Source organism: Mya arenaria, chromosome 4 (assembly GCF_026914265.1).
Source record: "Mya arenaria isolate MELC-2E11 chromosome 4, ASM2691426v1".
NCBI lineage: Eukaryota > Metazoa > Mollusca > Bivalvia > Myida > Myidae > Mya > Mya arenaria.
Genome location: NC_069125.1, coordinates 64214646 through 64240698, shown reverse-complemented (window position 1 = coordinate 64240698; position 26053 = coordinate 64214646). Strand labels below are relative to the sequence as shown.

Sequence of the window (26053 nt, the reverse complement as noted above, 5' to 3'; positions counted from 1 at the left end):
GTAAGGTGAAGCCATAACATGTGTCCAATGTGAACAGCTATGTAACAAGAGCTGGTGTAAGGTGAAGCCATAACATGTGTCCAATGTGAACAGCTATGTAACAAGAGCTGGTGTATGGTGGAACCATAACATGTGTCCAATGTGAACAGCTATGTAACAAGAGCTGGTGTAAGGTGGAACCATAACATGTGTCCAATGTGAACTGCCATGTAACAAGAGCTGGTGTAAGGTGGAACCATAACATGTGTCCAATGTGAACTGCCATGTAACAAGAGCTGGTGTAAGGTGGAACCATAACATGTGTCCAATGTGAACAGCTATGTAACAAGAGCTGGTGTAAGGTGAAGCCATAACATGTGTCCAATGTGAACAGCTATGTAACAAGAGCTGGTGTAAGGTGAAGCCATAGCATGTGTCCAATGTGAACAGCCATGAAATAAGAGCTGGTGTAAGGTGAAGCCATAGCATGTGTCCAATGTGAACAGCCATGTAACAAGAGCTGATGTAAAGTGAAACCATAACATGTGTCCAATGTGAACAGCCATGTAACAAGAGCTGTTATAAGGCATCAGCTTGACTTTATGCCACTTTTGTCTGTGAGATATAACTGACTTGCATGCATTGTTTTTGACATGTGCATGTCAAAAATAGGTGCTTTACAGGTAACTTGTATAGCGGATCATATGAAATTAACTAATGCCATTGTCTTGCAGCCTTAAACACTTGAAGTATCATATCCCTTTGATACAAGAGTTTTGGGATATGATCAACAGCCCCAACATGCTAAAGTTTTTGAACCCAACATGTATCTAGTCAATTGAATGAAGGTTGTATGATGTTTTTTAAGGTATGGTAAAAAATGCAAACATGCCCCCAAAAAAACAATCAAACAGTTTTCGACATGAGTTAAAATCCAAACTTGCCCTCAAACTTTATCCGGATGCTGACTGCAACACAGACACCAAGGATTGAGTGTAAAAACCCTCCTTGTTCATTGAACAAGCAAGCTAAAAAGCCACTTGTAGGGCTTGATCAATGACCTTATAGGTGAGAACATAGAGGAGATATATTATCACTATCAGCCAAATTCACCAGTAACAATATAAATAATTTACTTCAAAGGCTAAGTAAATGAAAAGCCATGATAAATGTTTCATCAGATTATTTTGTTAAATAACTTATTATTACAGGTCTTTAAGATAGGCTTGCAAAATAAAACTGAATTACATTTGCTTTGTTTTTCTTTATTAGGTAATAAAATGCTGATATAAACAACAAATTTAACAAAATTATGCTACTGTAACATATATAATACTAACAATATCAACAATACCATAACACAATACTAAATTCATCCATTTTGTATCAAAACATTCAACCAATGATACATAGCTGTTATGCAATGCAAGTACATGGAAATTTCCCATGTAGCCTTCAAGTGACCATTAACAAATAAGAAGGGATACTTGTAGGAGCATTATAATGAAAAAGTAGAGATTTTAAGGGCAAAAGGTAGGGATTGTAGGGTCTTTACCTTTAGGAGCAAATAATGACTATCGTACCTTGTTGAACTAGTACTGGTCTTAGTCTGAAAGTAACTGGCTAGGTAAGACCCCATCCACAACCCTGAAATTGAGCACTTTATTTCTTGCATTGTATGCCATTCTTATGTTCATTTTAGAATAGTATACTATTATTTCATTTAGAACACTATTATTTCTCAAACTATTTTCACAAACAAATAGGGATATAAGGACTTTCCAAGAAAACAGAGGAGGGAAAAGTAGCCTCCACTTGAAAGCCTGTACAAAGAATAACATCAAATATGACATCTTAATTTTATAATTGTGTACACTTTGAATGATAAAAAAATGACAAAAGAAAAATACACTGCAAAAAAAGAGCTACGAAATAAAAAAAAAATTGACAAAAAGGATTGTTTTAATTGGCTTACTTTCACACTTTGGTTTTTTATCCAACACACTGAAAATATCCTATTTAAGTAGACACCGCTTGAAAGCCTGTACAATTGTGTACGAATAACATCAAATATGACATCTTTGTTTTATAATCGTTTACACTTTGAATTATAAAAAAATGACAAAAGAAAAATACACTGCAAATAATGAGCTAATTTTTTTTAAAAAATATGCAACACTCCTATTTGCATCAAATTGATAAAAACTACAACAAATATATCTTTTGTCAAAAGCATGAACTAGATTGTAGCTCATAGTGAGCAAATGGGGATATCCTGGATATTAAACATATAGAATATAGAATTGTTATATCTACAAAATGTAAATGAGGTAACAAAATTGGCAAAAACACTATATAGACATATATTCTTAAAAACTATAAATATATAATTACTTTATTATTTCATTGTCTCAATTTGAAACAAAACAATGATATGGAATGATGATAATTTGAAAGCATCAACATGCTACAAAATTCAAATTCATTCCTTCATGAAACCATCAAGTGAATTTAAACAATGTATTGAATTGAGTCCAAACACAGTAATTTCATCTGAAATCAGTTTGAATGCTTACATCTGATGTGTAAGATACCATATCCAGACGCTACAGCTGTCATGAAAACCATACATAAGGAGACTCTACACTAGATGAATTCCATATCATAACAAGACGCTACACTAGATGTATGCCATACCATAAAGAGACGCTACACTAGATGTATTCCATACCATAAAGAGACGCTACACTAGATGTATGCCATACCATAAAGAGACGCTACACTAGATGTATGCCATACCATAAAGAGACGCTACACTACATGTATGCCATACCATAACTAGATGCTACACTAGATGTATTCCATACCATAAAGAGACGCTACACTAGATGTATTCCAAACCATAACTAGACGCTACACTAGATGTATTCCATACCATAAAAAGACGCTACACTAGATGTATGCCATACCATAAAGAGACGCTACACTAGATGTATTCCATACCATAACTAGATGCTACACTAGATGTATGCCATACCATCAAGAGACGCTACACTAGATGTATGCCATACCATAGACACAACACTAGATGTATGCCATACCATAAAGAGACGCTTCACTAGATGTATGCCATACCATAAAGAGACGCTTCACTAGATGTATGCCATACCATAAAGAGACGCTACACCAGATGTATGCCATACCATAAAGAGACGCTTCACTAGATGTATGCCATACCATAAAGAGACGCTACACTAGATGTATGCCATACCATAGACACAACACTAGATGTATGCCATACCATAACAAGACGCTAAACTAGATGTATGCCATACCATAAAGAGACGCTACACTAGATGTATGCCATACCATAAAGAAACGCTACACATGATGTATGCCATACCATAAAGAGACGCTACACATGATGTATGCCATACCATAAAGAGACACTAGACTAGATGAATGCCATACCATAAAGAGACGCTACACTAGATGTATGCCTTACCATCAAGAGACGCTACACTAGATGTATGCCTTACCATCAAGAGACGCTACACTAGATGTATGCCTTACCATCAAGAGACGCTACACTAGATGTAAGCCATACCATAAAGAGACGCTTCTTCTAGATTGATTTTAATTAAATTTTAGTCCAGGACCTGGTTCAATCAAAATCTTAGTAAATTTTAGTTGTAAATTGAAATTAACTTCATATTTTCTTTATTTTGCGACAAAAGTGAATAGATGTTAACTAAAGTCAGTATTAAAAATGACCAATAAGTTAAGGGAACAAAATCAATATGTTGCCATTTGTAATGTTTATACAGTTTCAAGATTATTAAAGTTGCTACTTAAATCCTTTTATTGAAGCTGGCCAAAGAAATTTTAAGACCTGTACATGTCAATATCACCATACTTTAAAAGAGTTGTACAATTAAAACCAAACAGTGAATGCTCTCAAGAGATTTCTTAACATTTTCTGAATAAAACAACCAACCTCATTCAGTTTTAAAGAGAAATTATACAAAGCCATGCATTATTTATAAAACATACTTGCTTACTTATACTTAGTCATACACATATGTCGTAACAATACTAGAGATGTTGAATAAAATTCAATTACATACTAACTACATGTATTACATTTTTTTTCTGTTAGTTGACACAAAAAATGTCTAAATATAGGAGGGAAATTTTTGCATTATGATTCAAAACATTTATTGCACAAGAAGATATACCTCCACAAAACGAAACAATAATGTATATGAGCCACAGAAATGGAATAGATGATTCATAAATAAAAAAATACACAACATGGCTAAAATTTTCACTGCACATACTTCAAAATTTAGGTAAATAGGCCTGATATACAGATCTGACTATTGAGACAATATCCATGGAAGATCTTAAAATGTGACAATATCATAGGAAAACTTACATCCAAATGTAATCAAAGATAATGTTTGGTGAACATGTTGTGATGTAATTATAGCCTTACATTTGTCTTTATCTACAGCAAGTATCCACATGTGTGTGTGATGGGTTGAGAATATACATGCATGGAAATACATGGGAAAATACATGTGTCATGCATCGTCTAAATTTTGTCATTATTTGGTTTGACATTTATGTTTGTTAGTTAAAATAAAAGAGAATCCTATAACAATTTTATACCGAAGCTTTTGATTGCATGCAGTAGTATGAGAGAACCTTTTCTCATATAAATCCTTATGCTACCAGCTGCCAATGTTCCATTTATTTCACACAATGCTGTAGGGCTGTTGCAAGAACGCCTCACAGTCATTCCTTTAAGTTCTATTGACATTGTTCAAGATAATTTTTTGCCAAGCCTCCGCTTGAGTCCCAGCTGCTCATGTACTAGGCTCTGGAACTCTTCTGCAAGGTTATAAAATATGCTGGAACAGTTTGGTTATACATGAACATTAATTTCATCAACAACACAACTATAATGTTTGGTTTAAAAATTGATAAAATTGATTGTTTGTTACCTTAGGACTGGCAACCATAGTTTTATACCAGTATTGAATTTCTTTAATGACAAACAGCTTTGACATAATCAGCTCAAGTCACACTAAGCCTACAACTGTAAGTTAAGGTGGTTGAATGATCTGCATTGATTATTTCCGAAAATCATCGATAATTGTGTGTTGCTCTCAAACTAAACCATTCTATGATTGCTCAAAGTTTGCCGTAGTGAGTATTATTTGAGGGTGACTAGGTCCCTATGTAAGAATGGTTTAATATTTAAAGCTTTGCTGAATTGCAAAGACCAACATGACTTAAAGCCTGCACCAAACAATCCATCACTCGAAAGATTAATAAGAAATAATTAAGCTAAATAACTCATCCTTTCTATTTACTTTTTTTCTAACAAAACCAACAATGAAACTACAATTTTTAGGTAATGGGTGGCACAATAGCTTACAATAATGACATATTTACTTTCCATTATCCAAGGCTAGGAATGTGTTTTAAAACTTTGACAAATGAAGAGGTGTAGCCTGTACCAATGTCTACCAGTTTTTGCATCCATTAATAAATTACTCTCTCATTCGTTCCAATCTAATAGAGAGTATAACGTTAATTATCATTTAAAAACATGCACCTCATTCCCCAGGAACTATCAAACCATGGTTTCCATTTGATTATTAATAATACCTTCATACTTACAACTTACACTGCAGACTATCGCATGGTGTAAATGAAACCCTGAACTTTTCACTATCATAAAAATACAAAATATTTATGCCATATGACTAAGAGAATTTGTGTACTGTACCTGTCCATTTTACACTTCACATGAGGGACTTTACATCCATTCCAATTAATTGAAAAATTTCTAAAATAATTAAAGACACTTAAAGTGAATACCATTGTTTCAAAAGTTCACAGATTTGAGTAGAAGCAAAATTTTATCATCAATCTTTGTTGGATCATGATTGCCAATTTTTGCTGGATCATGATCACCAATCTTTGCACCTGTTTGATCATGATCACCAATCTTTGTATCATGTTGGATCATGATCACAGATCTTTGCACCTGTTTGATCTCTATAAACCCCAATGACAGTCACTTAATACATGTTCCTGGTCCAAACATTTGAATGATACTTTTCTATTCCACAATCTTTCCTACCCATTTCCCACTCACCTATGGTATGACCATCGTCCTTCCTCTCCAGTTGCCGGGTCATGAACACTTCAAACATCTGAGTCTCCACCAACCATTCAAGCAATTGCTGCATGCTAGACGACTTTGTCCCTTTAAAAAAACATTGAAGAATATGACTTTTTTATTTAGTCAAAAGATATAGGAGAATGTCAACAGCACTTCATCAACATACACTTTTCCAAAGCATGGAAATAACAGTTTGGTATTATCATCTTTATGACATTTTTTTCTTATTCTAACCTCAATTTCACGAAAAATCTTAATTTAAAATCATAACAGGATAAGTACTTAACTCATTAGGACGAATCACTTGCCTCAACATTATTTTATAAACCAAAACATAGTTTATTATGATTATCTAAGTAAGTTCCTATAAAAGTCAGAAAACTCGTTAATACGAGAAAGTTACATAATTCATATCAAAACGTTAATTCCTGTTATAAAGAGCTTTAGACTGTTCAAGAAATTCTGGCCAGCAGTGTTACCTCAATATCAATGCAGGCACTTACAAATCCAGCATAGACCTCCAGGGCGCACTCCTCTTGTAATATTTCTAGGCTTACCATGTATAAACTGCTCTTTCTGGAAAACTCTCGTCCCATCAGCCTGGTTGATAATGTATTGGCCATAGTGACCGATGGCCTCAACAAAGAACCGAAGAAACGCCTCCGAGATCATCAAGTTGGCCGACATCTTAGCTTCTGTAAAAGATAATGATGTTTTGCTTACTTTGTAAATTCTTATGGTGAAAAAGAAATAACAAAGGAAACCATAATAATGTCTAAAGAATTTTTAATCTTATTCTTGATTTAAATGAAAACTGCTTAATTAAAATCACCATCAACTGTTTATGACCTTTAGCTCAAAATCATTTGTGCTTGATTTTCTGACTGGATACAGGATGCCGTTGAAAGAACAATAGTATGAACGCTATATAAGTCAAAACATTAATTCCAAGAGTTTTATGCAGAAAGGTGATTGAACAAAAATGTAAGAGTTAAAATGTGCATTTGTCCTATTTTTTTTTATTCAATATATAAATGACATGTTTTTTGTGAGTATTGGGTTAACTAAGGCCTTTCTTTCATTAATTTGTTCATAAAAGGGTTTTTAGACTATCTGCGTATGCGCACAGGTAGTCTTAAGACCGCAAACTCCAAAGAACTACTTCTATTCATGTCGTTTTAACCTATTTTTTGTCTCAATGCGCTCTATGTTTAGTAGCAGAATGACGTCGAAACCATAAAAATAGATTATCCGAGTACAAGTTCTTGGTTGTTCGGCTATTTCCGCGCTGTATTTCTGTATTCCGGCGTTTTATTTTTAGTGGAATATTACTATTTATAGATTGTTATATTTATCAGATAAGTGTGGGTCAAGATAATAGATGCTCTGGTAGGAAGTTAACATATTGATATAAACTCTGAGTTCAGCCCAAGATGCTTTAGAAATTATTACCAACCGCAAGTGTACCATCGCCTGCAGGGTTTGTTATTAAAACCTGGTGTGGCCATGAAGCACGCATTTGTAAGGGTGTATTTCTGATATTACTTTTATGAATTAAGAAACTAAAATGATTGTCTGAAAATCAAAATAGTTGTATCCCAGGTTTCGCGTTGCTAATGCTTCAAATACTATGATTTGCCTGCTATACAATAACAAAATACTATTCATTCTATGATTTTTAGGCGTATACTTTTCTAATAAGATGTTTACATTTTTTGCGTAAAAGCTTCGTTCCGGTGTGTAGTTTTGGACATTAGCCTTTCAATTTATTCTAACACACTTGCCCTGATACGACAGTGAGTTATGCATACTTTTGATGAAGCAAAGTAGTTCGTATTTAACCTGTAAAACACACAATTAAAGCGTGCGAAGCATTCTTAACAGCACTAGTATTATTTCTACACAGATACTTACATAAAACATAAAAAACTTTTATTTATTAATAATACTTGAAAAGGCACAATCATATTCCCATTCTTAGAACAGACAATTTCCGATAATCTAGAAATAGTTTCAACTACATTAACTGACTGATTTTCAAAAAATAGTTTCTACATACATTAACTGACCACATGTTTGCCCTCATCGCGGGAAAACGACAATCTGATAAGCTCTGCATTTTGATAGGAATTATTGCTAAAGTTATTTGTAAAAATAAAATCATTGTCCTTAACTAATTAAAACGTGTATGTTCATAAAACTTGCATAACATATGATATCTCATCAAAGCACTGAAAATCTTAAGAGGCGATTGAAAGGGGCATGCATTGTCAGGGGCGTAGCCATCATTACGCACTTACGCATGTGCGTAACATTAATTTGAAAAATGAAAGGCGAGGGCTAAGCTAAAAATTGATATCAGAATAAAAGGAAGAGCAGCCAAAGTAAACGTTGCTTCCCTGTGATAGATAGCTTTCTTAGCAGAAATCAATCACTTGGTAACTACAAAGTTGGCGGCCTCGAACCTATTTATCCCTCCAAACCTCCAAATACAACTCAGAGCTCAACATGTTCGTTCCATTTTCCATTGTTTTCCACTGGGTAGACCCCCCCCCCCCCGAACCCCCAACGGGCTACAGGGATAATCCCCATCCCACATCCCCCTTTAGTGCGTAACATTCGGTAAAGTCTGGCTACGCTTCTGATTGTGACTTTAAATACATGGGGATATGTCGCCTTAAGTGATAAGCTGTGCATCTTGAATGGAATTATTGCTGAAGTTCTCACATATTTGCCCGCAGATAGTCTTTCAGCGCCTTGCGCTTTGATTAATTGATGTACGAAGCATTTTTATGTAAGGAAAAAAGAGGTAAGAATTTGACTTGATATTTTTATTTTTTGAATGCTACAACTCTTTTTTCAACACGCATAATGCTTGTTGAGGAAAAACTCTTTGTCTAAGTTGAACTAAGAGCTTTCACTTCTTTTAATGCTTTACATAAAAATGCAACAAAAAGCTCAATAACTTAAAACTGATCATTTTGGCTACAGAACTGCTTTGAATATTCCTTTCCAAAACAGGAGAGTTGATTGAGATTTTTAAGGGACAGCGCGAACGCAGTCCCCACACCAATAAATTACGTACCCGAGTAACCAACATTTGTGGCTATCGCAGGCGTCAGCCCAACCGAAGTGCAATGGGAGGGCCTCTTCCTGGGGGAACCGCCTTCATGATCACGGTATCCCCTGTACCAGGTAAGTATGCTTAAGCCAGGTTAGCTCCTGGCTTTATACTACCTCAGTATAACCAAGTTTTTAGTTGAGACAATACGATGTAATGGTTATAGTAGTAGATATTTATTATTAATAAATGCCCAATGCAGGTATCTTTTAGTTCATTTAAAGATTTACTTGTAAATTATAATTTATTTTATGAATGTGTACTTTTAAATATTTTCCATACAGCACTTAACAAGAAATTCATGGGTTTATAAAATAAAGTAGCTATTCCTATTTATTAATAGATACTTGATCATTCTTCGTGTATGGTTCTATTTATAGTTTATAGATAACCGCCACATGGCACTTGGCATGTTGAATACAGGTTTTCTCCCCTAGGCGTTGTGATAAAGCCGTGGAGTGAATAAAGCCTCATTGTATGATAACAATGCAGATCAGTACAGATAAAGGTGTAGCAATCATTAGCTGCCACTTTACCTTTTTTTGTTTAATTTGATAGTCAATGCAAAGGTGTAGACATTGGTTTAAATTGTTTGCAATGTTTTTTTTAGTCATTGCTATTTAGCTACAGTTGTCTTAACATGTTAGAAATATAAACATTCTATTTAGAACTTTACAACTTTGTTTTAACAAATATTCTAATCTATAGTAAAAAATAGTAGAATTTCACATTAAATTATATTTCCTTTTTTTTTAAATCAAGCAATTAATCATATTTCATTCCTGGTCTAATGTATGTATTAGGCTGCAATGAATTGTCATTAGACATCTTACAACATCAATACATCTCATCAGAACATGATTTGACAGTACAGTGATAAATAAAAGTATGTTTTGTTCCAAAGACTTCTGTCAAATTTCTCGTCAATCATATGGAAAAACAGCAGATGGCTGGTACCTGTTTAAACCTTGTTTTAGTTATCAAATGGTTTTAAACTGACTATTTTGAAGTTGACAATTCAGTTATCTGGTATTTTCTTTATCTATTTCTTTGCATGTTTTTATTCTACGGTAATAAAATGCTGCAGCCCTTCAATAAACGGCTGCACCTTTTACAAATTATTTTTCATTCTACATGTTGAGATTTTACCTGTGTCAGCTATATGTCATACCTGCATCAATTCTGCACATATTGAGGGAGGTTTTCAGGGCCTTTTCAATCTTTTTTGGGAGAAGAGTTCCTTCATCGCCCTGGCAACGAACAAATGTCCGCTTGTCTATGTCTATCACCAACACATTCTGGGAAAACAAACAATAAGCTTCACATTACTAGTGTTATAAACCACATATACACACAGCTATATTAGTACATGTATGTAGACAAGTACATGGATGTCATGCATGCCTTTGTGCTCTACAAAATAGAACAAGCAAAGAAGAGCAAACTCAGAAAACAACATTTAGAAGGGATGGCAGAACATTTCTACTAGCATGTAAGGTAAAAACATCTGCTTTAAGAGAGATGGCAGAATGTTTCAACCAATAGCTAGGGTAAACACATCTGCGCCAAGATAGATGGATCTAGAGAGGACTGGCAGAACATTTCTTAACGCAGTTAGGTAGACACATCTGCGCCTAGAGAGATGGCAGAATATTTCTAACAGTAGCCACGTAGACACATCTGTGTCAAGAGAGATGGCAGAACGTTTTAACCAGCAGCTAGGTAAACACATCTGCGTCAAGGAGATGGCATAATGTTTCTACCAGCAGCTAGGTGAACACATCTGCGTCAAGAGAGATGGGAAAACGTTTCTACTTGCAGCTAAGTAAACATATCTGCGTCAAGAGAGATGGGAGATCATTTCAACCAGCATACTGTTTCAACCAGCAGCTAGATTAACACATCTGCGCCAAGAGAGATGGAAGATCGTTTCAACCAGCATGCTGTTTTAACCAGCAGCTAGATTAACACATCTGCGCCAAGAGACTTTGAGCAACAATCAAAAAGAGAGTTTGTTTGAGGGAATTGTTTGTCATTTTTTTATTTCCCTTTTTGCACATTTAACTTTTTTAAATGATACCAAAATAATATGGAGGTTCAAAATTCACCTATTTGTGTATGGGATACCTCAGTGGCTTGAAGAGCAATCATAAGCTCATAAACTTATTTTCATAACTATACATTTAATCCTTTTTGTGTCATTGTAAGTATTTGCAGGTTACCTCATCCAGTGGTAAAGTAAGAACATGGCTGACAAGAGGCGCTGTGATGCCCATCACATACGGGGTAGGGGAGCACACAACATCCACCATGGCCGCCGGCAACACAGGTATGAATGTGTGCTGCCAGGAAAATGGGTACAGCAGTGACACTATCGCATGGATTGTTGAGGATAATGTGCTAAAAGAACAAACACTTACATTTGTGAAACATATTTACATAAATAACGTGCTGTTCTCCTCATTGTTTTTGTGTTTTGATTAAATATAATTTTATTACTTAAACCACAGACCTATAAACCAGGTTTATAGGTCTGTGATTATGCTAAACTAAAACTAAAACTTGTATCACTTCATTATGGTTATATACCAGTATTGCTGGATATACCATGACCATGACACCTTCAAGAGAGTGAACAACGACAAATGATGTGATGCAAGAACACCTTACCTGAGGTGTTTGGCAGAAAAGAGGACGCTCCTCTCCAGCAGAATGGTGGAGAACACTTTGAGCAGTTTGTCTGAGCCGAGCAGGTGTAGGAGGCACTCAACATTAGTCTGTGGAGTTTAAAAGTACAGTTATAAATGTGTTTGATACTCACACTTCATACAATGCTTTTGTAATACTATGTGCTTTGAGCAGCATATCCAAGCCAAGCAAAGCTAGCAGCAATTTCATATAAGTATATCAGGTTTAAAATTAATCTTTAAAGGGTTTAACATACTTATTTATGGGCATGGAAAAGACAAAATCATCATGTTATTAATTATATTTATATTTTGGTGTTAATTCTTTTATAAGTGTAAAACTTACAGAAGAACATTATTGACTTACATTGTCAAATCTGTTTTCTGCATCTCTGGTCAGGAATAATGTCTCGAGCTCTCCTTCTTCATCCTGGAAATATAATAACATAAATAAAGTTACTGATTTTATGGAAACATTTGCCTTTTTTGGTTTACTTGTTTGGAATCTTTAGTTACGTGTTATGGCCATTCCTTAACCCTTTGCTTGAAAAATTGAGCCGAAGGCTGCTGTACAACACCATGAATCCTCCTCGCTGGTATGAAATGTGCTTTTGGAGAAACATTTTATTTAACACTTTCTGCGCTGCAGTCTCAAATATAATATGACCGCCTAAGAAGCCATCTATGTTGCAAAATTGTGAATAAAACAGTATGGTATGCACTTTTAATCATATATTTGGTGCTAAAGGGTTAAATCATTTAACATTAACAAAATTCTCAAATGTACAGCGTAAGCTGTATTCTCAATTTTTGTTAATGTAATTGTACCAGTGTTCTGATGGTCTCTGTCTGTCCGGGTTGAGGAAGGGGCCGGCCAAAGGCAGCAGCAATCAGCTCCTGGGCAGAGTCCAGGGACTCTTGTCTTTTCTCCTCAATGTGCTTCAAAAGCTGAAAACAAGAACAACCATACATACATTGAGACTTACGGAATCCAACTGGCATAAATGTGAATTTTTAATGCCTGGTGACCCCTTATTATTTTACTATCATTTTAAAGGGATTTAAGCGAGAAAAAGGAAAAATATATAAAATAGCAAAAAATATAATATTTAAGAAGCTTTTGGGGCCTTCAAAGAATCATAAAAAGCTAATTTTAAATCAAACTTTAATTGAAATAAAGAGCAAATATACAAAAACTGTAACATCTGTATGTACAATGTACTTTTGGTCATTCATACTACATATAAGTAATCAGACATCACACACCTTTCCAATGATATGATACTTAAGTATACATGGTCAACAAACATCAACATTTAACATCAATAACTATCACAAAGCCAGCTTATTTATTGGTCAAATTCCATTATATTAATGTTATAACACACTAGATCATCATTTTTTAAGTATCAGCATTGAAAAACTCTATGCTTATATGCAGCTGCTTACATAGCAACACTTGAACTGTAATTTATTAAAGTACAAACATAAACAATTCTATTGAATCTGTAAATGAATGTTGCCACTAACTGACCTCATTATACATGGAGAAAGCTTCCACTGGGCTGATGATACAGATCACTTCTGGTATCTTGGACTTAGGGGGCTGAAAAAGCAATGACACTTCAATCATGCATATGATACATTATAACACAATTGTTTATGCAGAGTTAAGGGACCAGCGATATGGCTACGCAAACTGTAAATATCAGAAGTAAGACAGAATTACAAAATAATGTCAGGCAAAAGAAAAATTGTTTCAAAATTGCAAGAATGTCTGATATAATGACTAATGATTTACAATAATCACTACCCGGTAAGTGCATTTATTATAACTAAAAAGTATGAAGAACATACAAGATATTAATAAAAAACTCACCACGAGCCTACGACAGTAGCCGTACACACGGCCTCCATCTATATTGGTCAGCACAAAGTTGTATGATTGACTACAAAAAGGAAAAAAAACCCATATCTCTCATCTCTGGTTTACAACTCTGACAGTAATGTGTAAACTAACATAAAATCTAGGATACTCATGATACATGATAGTAATTATTGTTTCATTTCATATTTACTAAACACCACTCACTCAATAAAAACAAAAGCAGAAGTTTTAATATCATGTCAATTAGACAGCAAGAGATGTAATTCTATTATCATTAATAAATGAAATTTCATTGAGAAAACTACAGATTTAAAATCTGAAAACATGAATAGATTTAAGAAATAAACTACTTCGTACAAGAAACATTTTTAGGAATATGATAAGAACTATACTGATCACAATGGGTCGATAAGGGCGAGATTGGTCTAGTGCATGTGGTTAAGGTGTCTGCCTCTCACTCACAGGTTGTGGGTTTGAGCCCCACCAGGAGTACATTTCCTTCCCTCTCAAAAATAACACCAGTACTGGTTTCTATCCAGGAAATCGACTCAAGAGTGATTCATGTAAGCTTATAACTGACAAAGGAGCTAAAATAATTATAATAAACCAAACTAAAGGATAGAGCACAATGAATAATAAGTTGAATAATCAAGATAACTTGTTTGGCTGATTTCTGTGCAACCTGCAGCAATGTGAGCTTACACACCTTTTGGTCCTGGATGAGGAAGTGGTTTTGAAGTTGGCAGCGTCGGGGAAACAGAACAGGGGCACTGACACGTTACTGTCTTTCTGAAATATCCACAGGCAGGGGTAGACTTGTTAAACAGTTGGGTTCTACGGGTTATCCACACTAGATAAGGTAATGATGTATACAGTTTCCTACCATTATATTCAATGCAAGTTAATTTCATATTTATATAAGTTTTGGTGTGGTAATTATGTTACAAGTTTCAATTAGCTAAACGTATCATTTTTCCATCAAACAAGTTTTTAATTAGTTTAAATTTCTAATTTCAAAGCGGTTAAGATCTGCTGATAAATATACTTGAATAAATACTGTGAAATCATAAATATTTGTGGGACATTAATTTTCATTTCGTGGGTTGGCTTTTCCATGAATTCAAGATCCCAATGAAAATTTGACTGTTAAGTCTGAAATCATACTGTCTATTTGAAAGGGTATACATGTATTCACATGTATATACAGTCAAAACTTGATGGCTCGATATTCTAGGGACTTGCCAAAATACTTCGAGCCTCGAGAATATCGAGCCAAGCGGGATTCCACACAGAAGGTGATGTTTTATTTGATACATTACAAAGTCTTGTTTACCTCGATTGTTATTTGCTATGCAATCTATTGTATTTATTGGACATAAATACCATACATACGTTGTATTTCGCCTTATTAAAATTTTATACATGGATACCAATTATAGTCAGATGGCATGTTTGCTCAAACTGTTCAACCATTTCATCATAAATCAATATTTACACCTCAACTTCCATTCCTTAAATGAACTGCCTTTCGGCAATTGCGTTCATCAATCGATGAACGCAACATCTTCGGATATGTTCGGATCGTAATTCATTGCATAACAATATACATGAAAGCTATTGATCTTGTTATTGGTTGTATTGTGTCTGCAGGTCCCGTAAAATATAGATCACATTTTTAAAAGTGTTAGTTTATTATATTTTAAATATAATGGTACCAGAAGTGTTTCAATTTTACGTTTTAAAGTGATTTCAAGTGGTTGATCTTTTCCCGCATTATTGTGACGTCATTTGAAAAAAATGTTTCCGGTTATAGTCGGGTCGTTCTATTTACAGAATGGGTAAGAACGGATTACTTAAAGGTTTTCTTAAATGAAATGAAGATTTTTTTTAACAATTCTTGAATGAAATAATGAACTATTGGTGTAAATATAAGGAATGAATTGCGGGGTTGATGTCATTATCGGGGATATGAACGCAATTGGGTTGGTCAAAGTACGCGTGGAGTCCTTTGGACTCCACACACATTGACCAACCCAATTGCGTTCATACCCGATAATGACATCAACCCCGCAATTCATTCCTTAAATAATTATAATAAAACGAATCAAGCAATTTTAATCGATTAGCTTCTTGTACTTATTGAAGCCAAGCACACAAATTGAATTCTTACCATGAAAATGACATCGACCCAAGCAAACAAAACAAAGTGTGAACTTGGGACCGCGAAAATGACATCGAGCGTGGAGAAACATCGACCCTAAAGATATCAAGCCATCTGATCAAATTTTATATGAACATAGAGTAAAAAGAATCAGTCCTTTCAATCTAGTTCGAGCCAATGAGAATATCGAGCCATGAGATATCGAGCCAACGAGTTTCGACTGTACATGGGTGCGGTTAACAACTTGTAAGTACATGTAAGCAAATCATTGTTTATTTCACTTTTATATAACTTAACCTGTATGATAATAAATTAAAGTCAATTATTAGATCTTGAATACATTTTTTTTGTACGAAATTGTCGCAACATTAGAGCAAGCTGATTATCAACCGCCTATGCGTCACATGTAAAACGTGCTGAATATTAACCTCCCACTTGATTTTATTTCTTTGATCAAATTTTTAATCAATTAAATTAAACACTTTTACTATATTTTCAGTTTGCAAAAATACTTACCTGTAATTGAAATTCAATAGCTTCACTATCAGATAATCTTATATGGGTGCATCTTTATTTATCACCCTTAATTTACAGATTAGGCGATAATTAACATGGGTATCTGCACTTGCAATTTTAATTTATCCACAAATTAAAGAACCCATGAAATAGTCCTTTTTCGCAAAACCACGAAATTTCAAGCCCACAAATGTTAATGATTTCACAGTATTAAAAGTATTGTAAATTCCCACAAGATCCCAGTACTGACGAACAAGTGGATCATGAAAGGGGAAGTTGATATGAAATATGTATACATGTATAACCAAAATAAAACAAATTAAACACAAAACAGTTTCTATGAATTCATACAGAGTTCACTGTAATGACAAATAACTATATGTAGTAATCTAGCAGAGGATATACATGAATAAGATAATCTTAAACTAGACTGTTAGTCAACATGCAATTCACATACTGCCTAAGGTAAAACATGGCATGAACTCAAAGCCATGCCTTAAGCAAGGATGGATCACTAACTGCATAGCTTTAAGCTTTTTAAGTATGCATATAGCGATTTAGTTTAATGCAGTGAGGCCATGGTATGAGGAAGTATGCTAACAAGTTACAATAGAGCATTAAGCAATTTATTTTCCTAAAAGCTGCACCTAAATACTCATATTTCAAAAATATAGATTTGTGCTTGTAACAAAAGAAAAGCAAACATACCAAATGAAATAAGACAAAATCAAAGAGCACATTAAGTGAATGTCAATGCTTGTCTGTTTTTTCACTTGCCAGGAACCACTTAAACCAGAGTTATCAGCCTTTTTTTGTAACACAATGTTCTTTATTTCCTGTGCCGATGACAGAACCCCTGTAGCATTACCTTACCTTTCATTGAAAATCCAACAAGCTAATAAGTACAACCATCCTTGTATACCAATTACATATGGTCTACTTTGTTTATTTAATACTATTAATGATGATTCATAAAGTCTTATTTGTAAGAGAAAAGCATTCTGATCAAAAATTCAGCGAAAAAGGATTCTGAACATTTTCTGAATGCACAAAAACAGATAAACAAGTTGAAACAATACATAACAACAAAGGGTGCACTACACTAGGAGCATGTTTCTACCATGCTAAAATCCCTTACCGACTCAGAGCATGGATAAAGCTTCCCTTCCATTGTAAGCTTATAATTGCGCTACAATGAAATATGAGTTGTCATGAATATGAATATATGTGAGTATGAGTTTGTTATTCTACATATGCTTTTTTACATGTTCTCCCTCTCTGAAATATAATCCTGGATATAATAAAAAATTACAAGCAGATCTTTTTAAAAAGCAAAAAATGAAAACTCACACAAAGGGGTCTACATGGTACACTTCAAGAAAACACACTCTTAAATTAAAAGTGCAAGTGAAATTAATTTGTATACATTAGATTGAGAGTCAACAGATTCATCAATCTTAGGATTTGAGCTGATTGTTAGTCCAGTTTGAAAATTGAATGTCATAATCTCGTATTATCTTCACATGCACATTACCACATGTGTATCTTCACATGCACATTACCACATGTGTATCTTCACATGCACATTACCACATGTGTATATTCATATGCACATTACCTTCATATGCACATTGCCACATGTGTATCTTCTTATGCACATTTCAACATGAGTATCTGTACATGCACATTATCACATGTGTATCTTCACAGGTTTACTACCACATGTGTATCTTCACATGCACATGACCCAATGTGTATCTTCACATGCACATGACCAAATGTGTACCTTCACTGGTCACAAGTGTGTATTACCACCTGTGTATCTTAGCAAGCACATTACCCAATGTGTATCTTCACATGCACATGACCAAATGTGTACTTTTACTGATTATAAGTGTGTTTAACCACATGTTAATCTTCACAGGTCTCAAGAGTATTTAACTACATGTGAATCTTCACAAGCACATTACCAAATGTGTACTTTCACAGGTTATAAGTATGTTTAACCACATGTGTATCTTCACAGGTATACTACCACATGTGTATCTTCACATGCAACTGACCAAATGTTTACTTTCACTGTTCACAAATGTGTATTACCATCTGTGTATCTTCACAGGCCACAAGAGTATATTAACAAATATGTTTTTCTACAGATAACAATAGTTTTTCTTGAGATGTACTTACAATTTCTGGGAACTTATAGATGACATAAGGTTCGTAGATGCTGGACTCTGTGTTGAGATGTAGGCCCACTATCATGGCATGCTCGAACATTTGAGGGTAGATCCTTCTTTGCAGCTTGTATACGGGGCCAATACTTTGTTGCTGTAAGAATTCATCATTGATAAAGACAATAAATAGAGGATATTTGTTTCTAAGCCTCCCACCCAAACCTATATCTAACAGAAAATCACTTGTCACACATGCCACAAAGTTCTCCAATTGTATTTGTTCATAATTGATTCTAGTTTTATTTCAAACAATGGGATAGTCTATTAACTGAAGAATAAGTTCTTATTTTGACGATTTAAGAACCGTCTTCTTTTAACAATTCTCTACAAAGAAGTTGTTTGAACAATTTATGACTACATGTGCGATGCCATTGAACACCTTTTTGGTATTTCAAGTATTTTCACTGTGGTTATTTCACTGATAATTTATCATATATCAACAAGAACCATATAAGATAAGACCAATCAACAAATAATGCAAGCATTCAGAATTTTCAATGAAATACATAAAATCACTCTACAGTTATAGTACATATTACACATAAAACATTATTAAATAAATTAAGTATCGTCAGACCCCATTGATTCACTATCGAAAAAGCATTGCAGTCCTGCACGTGAATTTGAAATTGCAAATAAATTATTTGAAATTAAAGTTCCGATCTTTATCACTAAAACAAAAGGTACCGTTTTAATGCGGACACTGCGGGAGTACTCAACCCTCTTGCGTATCTCATGGTCATCCACCCGCGACTCAGAGTCATCTAATATGGGAATTATTTATAAAAACACTGTTGAGTATATTTATAAAAACACTTTTTAGTACAAATTGCATTTTAAATTAAGCATGCAAAATTATTTTTGAACAATATACTTTTGTTTTAGTGCGTACACACTTGCTGGTGAGATTTAAAGCGCACTTACAACTTACAACTTCTGGCTGTGCCCTCATGTCAGATATTTTGATCTGCCCTACATAAACATGAAAGATACTTATATTCTTAGCATTATACAGCCTACATGTTATAACAATTATCATTAGTTATCACAATATCAACATAAACTGAAATATATAAACTTTGTAAAATAAAGTCTGTACATTTTTAAATGTGCATTAGCATGTGGAACCAAAATCAGCAACCATCAACAAACCTGCCGAATCAACAGTTGATTCAATAAACAGCATGAAAGATGACTCACTAGAGAGATTTTCTTCCAGTATATCATGAGTGTCAACGTCTTCAATGTCCTTCTTTCTAAAGCTGTCATGTAGAACCTCATATGCCTGATCAACCTTCGCACGAATCTGACAAGTATGAATGAATGCAAGTGTATTGTGGAGGCATGTAACTTAAGCTTGGAAGTGATACAAGTATGCAAGTATTCAAAGATTAACAAGAAGAATTACCATGTATAAAAGTTACAATTGTGTGCATAAAATAAACCTGTAAAAACTTGTTTATGCAACTTTTATCGTGCTTTTTAATTCTTTTATTCCCTTTTTTACTATAATAAAAAAATTATAGTTGCTAAGATCAGTTTTGTATCCTTTAATCAATAAACACCATCTTGTTGTGAACTTCTATCTCTGTTACCTTGTTAAGCCTCTCTTTCTGGCTGCACCTAGTGACCGGGCTGGTGGGCTTGCTGGGCTTGTCCTGGTCTGTGAAAAGGTTCTTGAACCTCCGCATCTTGGATTTGAAACGATCACCAATATGACGGCTGTTCTGTAACATTAAAGACAGCAAGCAAGCTAAAATGTGGATGTCATGTGTAAGAATAAAGCTGAGTGCAAAACAGTTTTGCTTGTAGTATGTATGTAGCATGTACACAATGTACTCTATATGTCAAAACTATTTATAGTGACTCATTAGCTCATGCAGAAAATCCTCCACCCACTTTACTCAAACTAGGAATTGTAAAAAAAAAGTTCATATTATTTTCACGTAAACAGCAAATTTGATAGATCTTAAGCTCTTTACATTACCTCTGATTCATCATAAGCATTGCGCTTAACAAGTCTATTGGGAACAGCATATCCTTCGACGTCCACGTAAATATCATAGCCAGGCTGGGAGCTGTCATTAATGTGAAGGTTATCTGGATCCATGTACACCATATTGCCTGTAACCAGGAAAACATCAATGTAACTAGAGAAAAGCAGAATTACATAACCACTTATACCAGCAATAAATCATCATACATTTGTTCAGTTCAAACTTGTTTACATATAAATAAATAACATTTTAGAAATTTTAACACATACGGACCATCCTATCTACACACATATATATGTATATAACTCCTCCAACATAAATGACACAACGCCATTGGTCCAGGACTGGTCACATGGTGACCCCATATTTTCCCATATTGGGTCACCAAATTTATATCATACCAAAATGGCATCTATTTTCTGCTGCCGATAAATAAATGAAACATTTAAACATGTAGTAAACTGTTTGTTGATGTGATAAAAATGTTACAGAGTTAGTAGGTGACCTGATATGGGATAAATGGGTGCAGGAAACCATATTCGGGTTTGCTCTCACCTGATATGGTTTCCTTTGCCCTATATATCTCATATCGGGTCATCTACTAACCCTGTAAGTTATAATATTGGCTTTTTCAAATAAAAATTTCAGAGTAGTTGTAATACCAATTTAAATTCTTGATGTTATGATATTTTGACATACGCTTCTTATGGTCCCTATCATACTTATATAATTACATGTAACAAATGGATTTAATTGCGCAATAAAGGAAGTCATTCTTAAAATTGCAGAGGAGTCCAGATGACTCCTTCAAAAGAAATTGTTGATAAATTGGAAAATACCATGTACATGTCAATTGTAATATTATGCATGCATTACCGTTTCATTGATTCCATACTTCAAATGCTAGTACTCTAGATACATAACTTAGCGCACAATCGTACCTTCATCATCCACAGCCTTCTGGATACATTCAGCACTGCGACTCCTCCGCATGGTTTTTGGCTCGGGGTGGAGCATTCTAGGTAAGTCCCAATGCTTCACTGAGTCTAAACTCACATTTGCATCTTGTACTTCTTCCAAAGTGGGAAGACTCTCATAAAAGGGATTATCATCATTATCTAATGACCTTGCAAGTTCATCAGAGTCTGAAGAAGAGTCACTTGCTAAGGGACTAAAGTCACTTATACTGTCTGTAGCAATGGAAAAAGGTCTAGGTACCTTTTTCCTAGGTGGTGGTGGACGTAATGGTTTAAGTTTTTTTAAGAATTCTCTAGTTTTTTCTTCAGTAATGTTTGTTTGACTTTCTTGTGCTTTGTTACCATTTTGTTCACATTCCAAATTAACTCTGTTTTCAACTGTTTCTTTTTCTAGTTTCACTCGAACATAATCATCATGGGCCCCTGTTCGTGGAGGCTTGGACGGTGGACCAGGTGGCTTCTTTACTGGATTACTTAAAGGTTCTTTTTTACTCTCTGATTCATTTGCCTTATTCACTATTCTGTCTATAAAGGACCTCTGTCTGAAAGGTGGCCTTGGAGGCCTGGTTTTCCCAGCAGAGTTTATTTCAGACCCAGTTGCATCTGAAATAGACCTTTGTCTAGCTGGTGGAGGTGGTTTTTCTGGTTTTGATTGGGATTTTGCTGGTGGACTGGAGGAATGAGATAAATTCTCGAAAAGCTTTGATTTTTCAAACACTGTGGCAGGTCTGGGTTTGTCTTGTTGACTAGGTGGGGTTGGTTTTTCATCATGTTTCCATATACATGAGTAAGTATTTTCATCTCTCACTTCTTCAAACTCCTTTTGCCTCCGCACAAGCAAAGGAGACCTCCTTGGGGATGCTTCTCGTACAGGGCTTGGTGATTGTTTTCTAGGACTAGGATTTCTTGGCTTTAAATGAACTTTGGCACTAATACGTTCACCATCCTTATTACCAGCACCTACAACAAGATGTTGTTCAAATCTATCTTTCACTTTGCTGACCTGACCTGCAGTGGTTGTGTCACTTGTAGAACTTATATCAGGTGTTAAATTTGAACTGTTTTCACTAGTAAGAGCAGCATGTCCTTTTTTTATCGAGTTTCTAGGTGATGGAGTTGGTAAAAGGCCACTGCCTGGTGTCACTTCTGTATGCTTTGTGACAGGGGGCTTTAAAGGTTCTCGCCATCTTCTAATAGGGGAAGCCATACCCTGATTGTCATCTACATTTGAACTTTTTGTCTCCTCCTGCAAAAGATCACATGATCCACTTTCAGCAGCTTGATTGAATAATCTTTTAAATTCTTGAAGCTTACCCTTAGGAAGGCTTCTTACACTCCCTTTAGGTAGATCGTCGTTCATACTTCACCATTTCAGTATGTGCAGAAACGTTCATTCTGACCTTTTTGATACTATTTTGCTGAAAATAAATGGGAACAAGTCAGATAATTTATTAAAGTTACAATTATTTTTATCCAACGTTTAAATCAGTAACATTTTGGTTTATTTAATTCCAATCATTTAAATTAAATATAACCAGAATTAAACTAACATTTCCTTATCATTGACACAGAAATATAAGCTATCATCATTTATATGTGCGTGGCATTAATTAATATAAAATAATTTACTTGTGAGGAATTCTATGGATTCTCTAAAATCATCCATTTGAATATATAACAAGAGCTGTCACAGAAACAGTGTGCTTGACTATTCTTCCGCTTGAAAGTTTAAGGATTGCAAAATTTTAATGAAACATGCATAGATCACTGAAAAATTATATTACATGCAAAACCTTAACAAGAATTTCTTAGTTGAATAATACACAGCCGTTATTTTGCATTACATGCAAAAAAGAGTAATCTTACACAATTAATCAAAAAGGTGGATGGTTGAGAACCCATGTGTAAAGTTTGAATGCAATACATGAAAAAGTTGCTGAGGTATTGGCTTATGTGTGCTTACATGTAAAGCCTTAACCAGAATTTCGAAGTCAAATAATAAAGGTGCACATTTTTCATTCAATACAAGATAGAGTTATCATACTGGATTGTTTACAGTTTCAATTCAATACACCAGGAAGTTGTTGAGTTATTGACTTATATGTGCCTACATTTAAAACCTTACCAGATTTTCTAAGTCGATTAATAAAGTGCATCATATGCAAAATAGAGTTATCTTACTAGATTTTTTAAGTTCATTTGATGTTTGAGTACCGTTGTATTAAGTCTCAGTGCAATATATCACATAGTTGCTGTATTAACCTATATGTGTGATTACATGCAAACTTCAACCTAAATTTCTGATAGAAATGTAAGATAGAGTTTTCTCCCACCTCAGATAAGAAGATCCAAAAATTCAACCATGCTAGAAATTCTTATATTGCCCACGGGCAAAGATAAAGTAAGTACCCGTATTAAACTCCTTTTTAATGGTCATCACATTGTAATTACCTCCCTTGATGAAGACTGTCATCTTGAGCATCATAGAAACCTTATCTTGTGGCAATATTTAGAATGCTAATTAATCATTTCTCGCTTCAAATGTCACCATAAAAAAGTTTTCACGCACCTTTCAAGAAATAATGCTTTACACTCCTTAGAACTATTTAAAGCTGTATTCTCACAGATTAAACGTTTTGACAATTTTTTAATTTTTTGTCTTGAAATGAGCCAAATTTTGCGAAAATACATGGAAACCAGTTATATAAGCCTGCTGACAAAAAATTAGATCACTGATTTTTATATTTAAGTTCAAAAATTAATGTTTTATGCATTTTTCTTAGACTGATAGTAACTGTTTAAGCCATAAAACATTTATTTTCAAACAGAATTATGAAAATCTGCAAGCTGATCTTTTGACAGCAATCTTATATCACTGGTTTGCAGATATTTACACAAAAATTTGCTCTTTCCTAGACAAAAAATAAAAAAGTTGTAAAAATGGTAAATCTATGAGAGTGCAGCTTTAAACACTGATTTGACTATTAACGTTATCTGAAACACTGCGCGCATATCCATGACAACCATGAATTATCACATTTCAATACACATTTTTTTTTCAATAAGCACAAAAGAACTCCAGCAAAAAATATTGTTTTACTTAATTTTGTTTAACTGAGGTGGGAGAAAAAGCATCTACCATGGCTGAAAGTGTAAGATAGGTTCATCCCGACCGGAGTGTAGGGTGTTTTGTGGAAACATGGTCTACCTGACCCTAAATAACCTAAATAAAGTCTTAATAACCCTGCGCGAGGGTTGGGATGAACCTATCTTATACTCTCGGCCATGGAAGATATTAATTTACATCTTCTATGATTAATTAAGTAGGTTTGAATGTTGGGAACACGTGTGTTTCAATGCAATACATGATGAACTTGCTGAGATATTGACTAAATGTGGATATATGCAAAACCTTAACCAGATTTTTTAAGTTGGACAATCAAGGCCAATAATTTACATTAACTGCAAAAGAGAGTAATCATACAAGGTTATTCAAATCTGTTTGATGGTTAAGTTAATGAGTATCCTTGTATAACATCTCAATGCAATACATAAAGTACTGTTGCTAGGATATTAACCTATGTGTCCGGAAACCAGTGGTATAAGACTGCTAACAAAAGATCAAATCCCAATTTTTAACATAAATTTACTTTCAAAAATTGATGTTTTATGGCTAAAAGCTTTACGCTTAAGGTAACATTAGTTTTTTGATAGTTTCCCAAATAATTTAGATCTGTTCTATTTCGAAGTATCTTATATGACTCAACTGAAGGCATTTGGTGCCCAAATCAGCTGATTCTGAGACAAAAGTGAAAAGAAAAGTAAAAACTTTAAAGGTGCGCTTACATGCAAAAGCTTGACACCTACATCAGTGCAGGGTGAGTAATATAGCTCTCCATATCCTTCGTATAGTCACGCTTAAAATGGCATACATTCTTATTTTTATTTTTTTAAATGATTAGAAATTGATTTAAGATTTTCATTTCACTATTTTTACTTTTACTCACCGAGTTACTGATAAGGTAGATGCTTTGGCAGTGGCAGTTCTTGCCAAACAATTAACATTTAGGTCCGAGGCCAAACTTTGTCATCAATAGTGGTAAACACTGCTTAATAGTTTATAAGGGTACAATCAATGTTACACAAACAAAATATTTAGGTGAGTGATTCACTTCCTAGTACATAAATTAACGGGACAAAATTTATTCGTTCACCGGCACATCTACTTCCGGTCTCTTACTTCCTGTATACAAAATGGTGAGCTGCTAAAATACTAAACGTGACTAAAATCGAT

The 26053-nt window shown here is 34.3% G+C and overlaps 1 protein-coding gene and 1 non-coding gene across 4 annotated transcripts; both read right to left on the bottom strand.

The window, feature by feature from the left end:
• Positions 1 to 1233: 1233 nt before the first annotated feature.
• Positions 1234 to 25931, bottom strand: LOC128231196 (DENN domain-containing protein 2B-like). 3 transcript variants are annotated; one of them, XM_052943690.1, is made up of 20 exons: positions 25767 to 25931; positions 21724 to 23177; positions 20773 to 20909; positions 20381 to 20512; positions 19986 to 20091; positions 19710 to 19757; positions 19473 to 19549; positions 18739 to 18879; positions 17690 to 17740; positions 14581 to 14663; positions 13866 to 13935; positions 13521 to 13592; positions 12815 to 12934; positions 12354 to 12416; positions 11970 to 12076; positions 11522 to 11699; positions 10471 to 10597; positions 6736 to 6873; positions 6152 to 6262; positions 1234 to 4875 (listed from the first exon to the last, which is right to left on the bottom strand). In XM_052943690.1, exons 2-20 carry the CDS (start codon positions 23117 to 23119, stop codon positions 4808 to 4810), a joined length of 3225 nt encoding a protein of 1074 aa, XP_052799650.1. In that variant the 5' UTR covers positions 23120 to 23177; positions 25767 to 25931; the 3' UTR covers positions 1234 to 4807. The 3 variants fall into 3 exon arrangements, with proteins under 3 accessions (XP_052799650.1, XP_052799652.1, XP_052799651.1); XM_052943692.1 differs by lacking the exon at positions 17690 to 17740; XM_052943691.1 differs by lacking the exon at positions 19710 to 19757.
• On the bottom strand, positions 9220 to 9381 carry LOC128233164 (U1 spliceosomal RNA). The gene has a single exon (XR_008260659.1). It is a non-coding gene; the product is annotated as a U1 spliceosomal RNA (small nuclear RNA).
• Positions 25932 to 26053: the final 122 nt, after the last annotated feature.

What these genes read in the sequence shown, in the direction of transcription:
- LOC128231196 (XM_052943690.1), bottom strand. Translation starts at nt 23,119, where the DNA reads ATGAACGACGATCTACCTAAAGGGAGTGTAAGAAGCCTTCCTAAGGGT. An exon ending in TCTATAAGTTCCCAGAAATT is followed by an intron (nt 17,741 to 18,738) that starts GTAAGTACATCT and finishes ATTTCATTGTAG; the next exon opens with CGCAATTATAAGCTTACAAT. An exon ending in TATGTGCAGAATTGATGCAG is followed by an intron (nt 6,874 to 10,470) that starts GTATGACATATA and finishes TATCTTTTACAG; the next exon opens with AAGCTAAGATGTCGGCCAAC.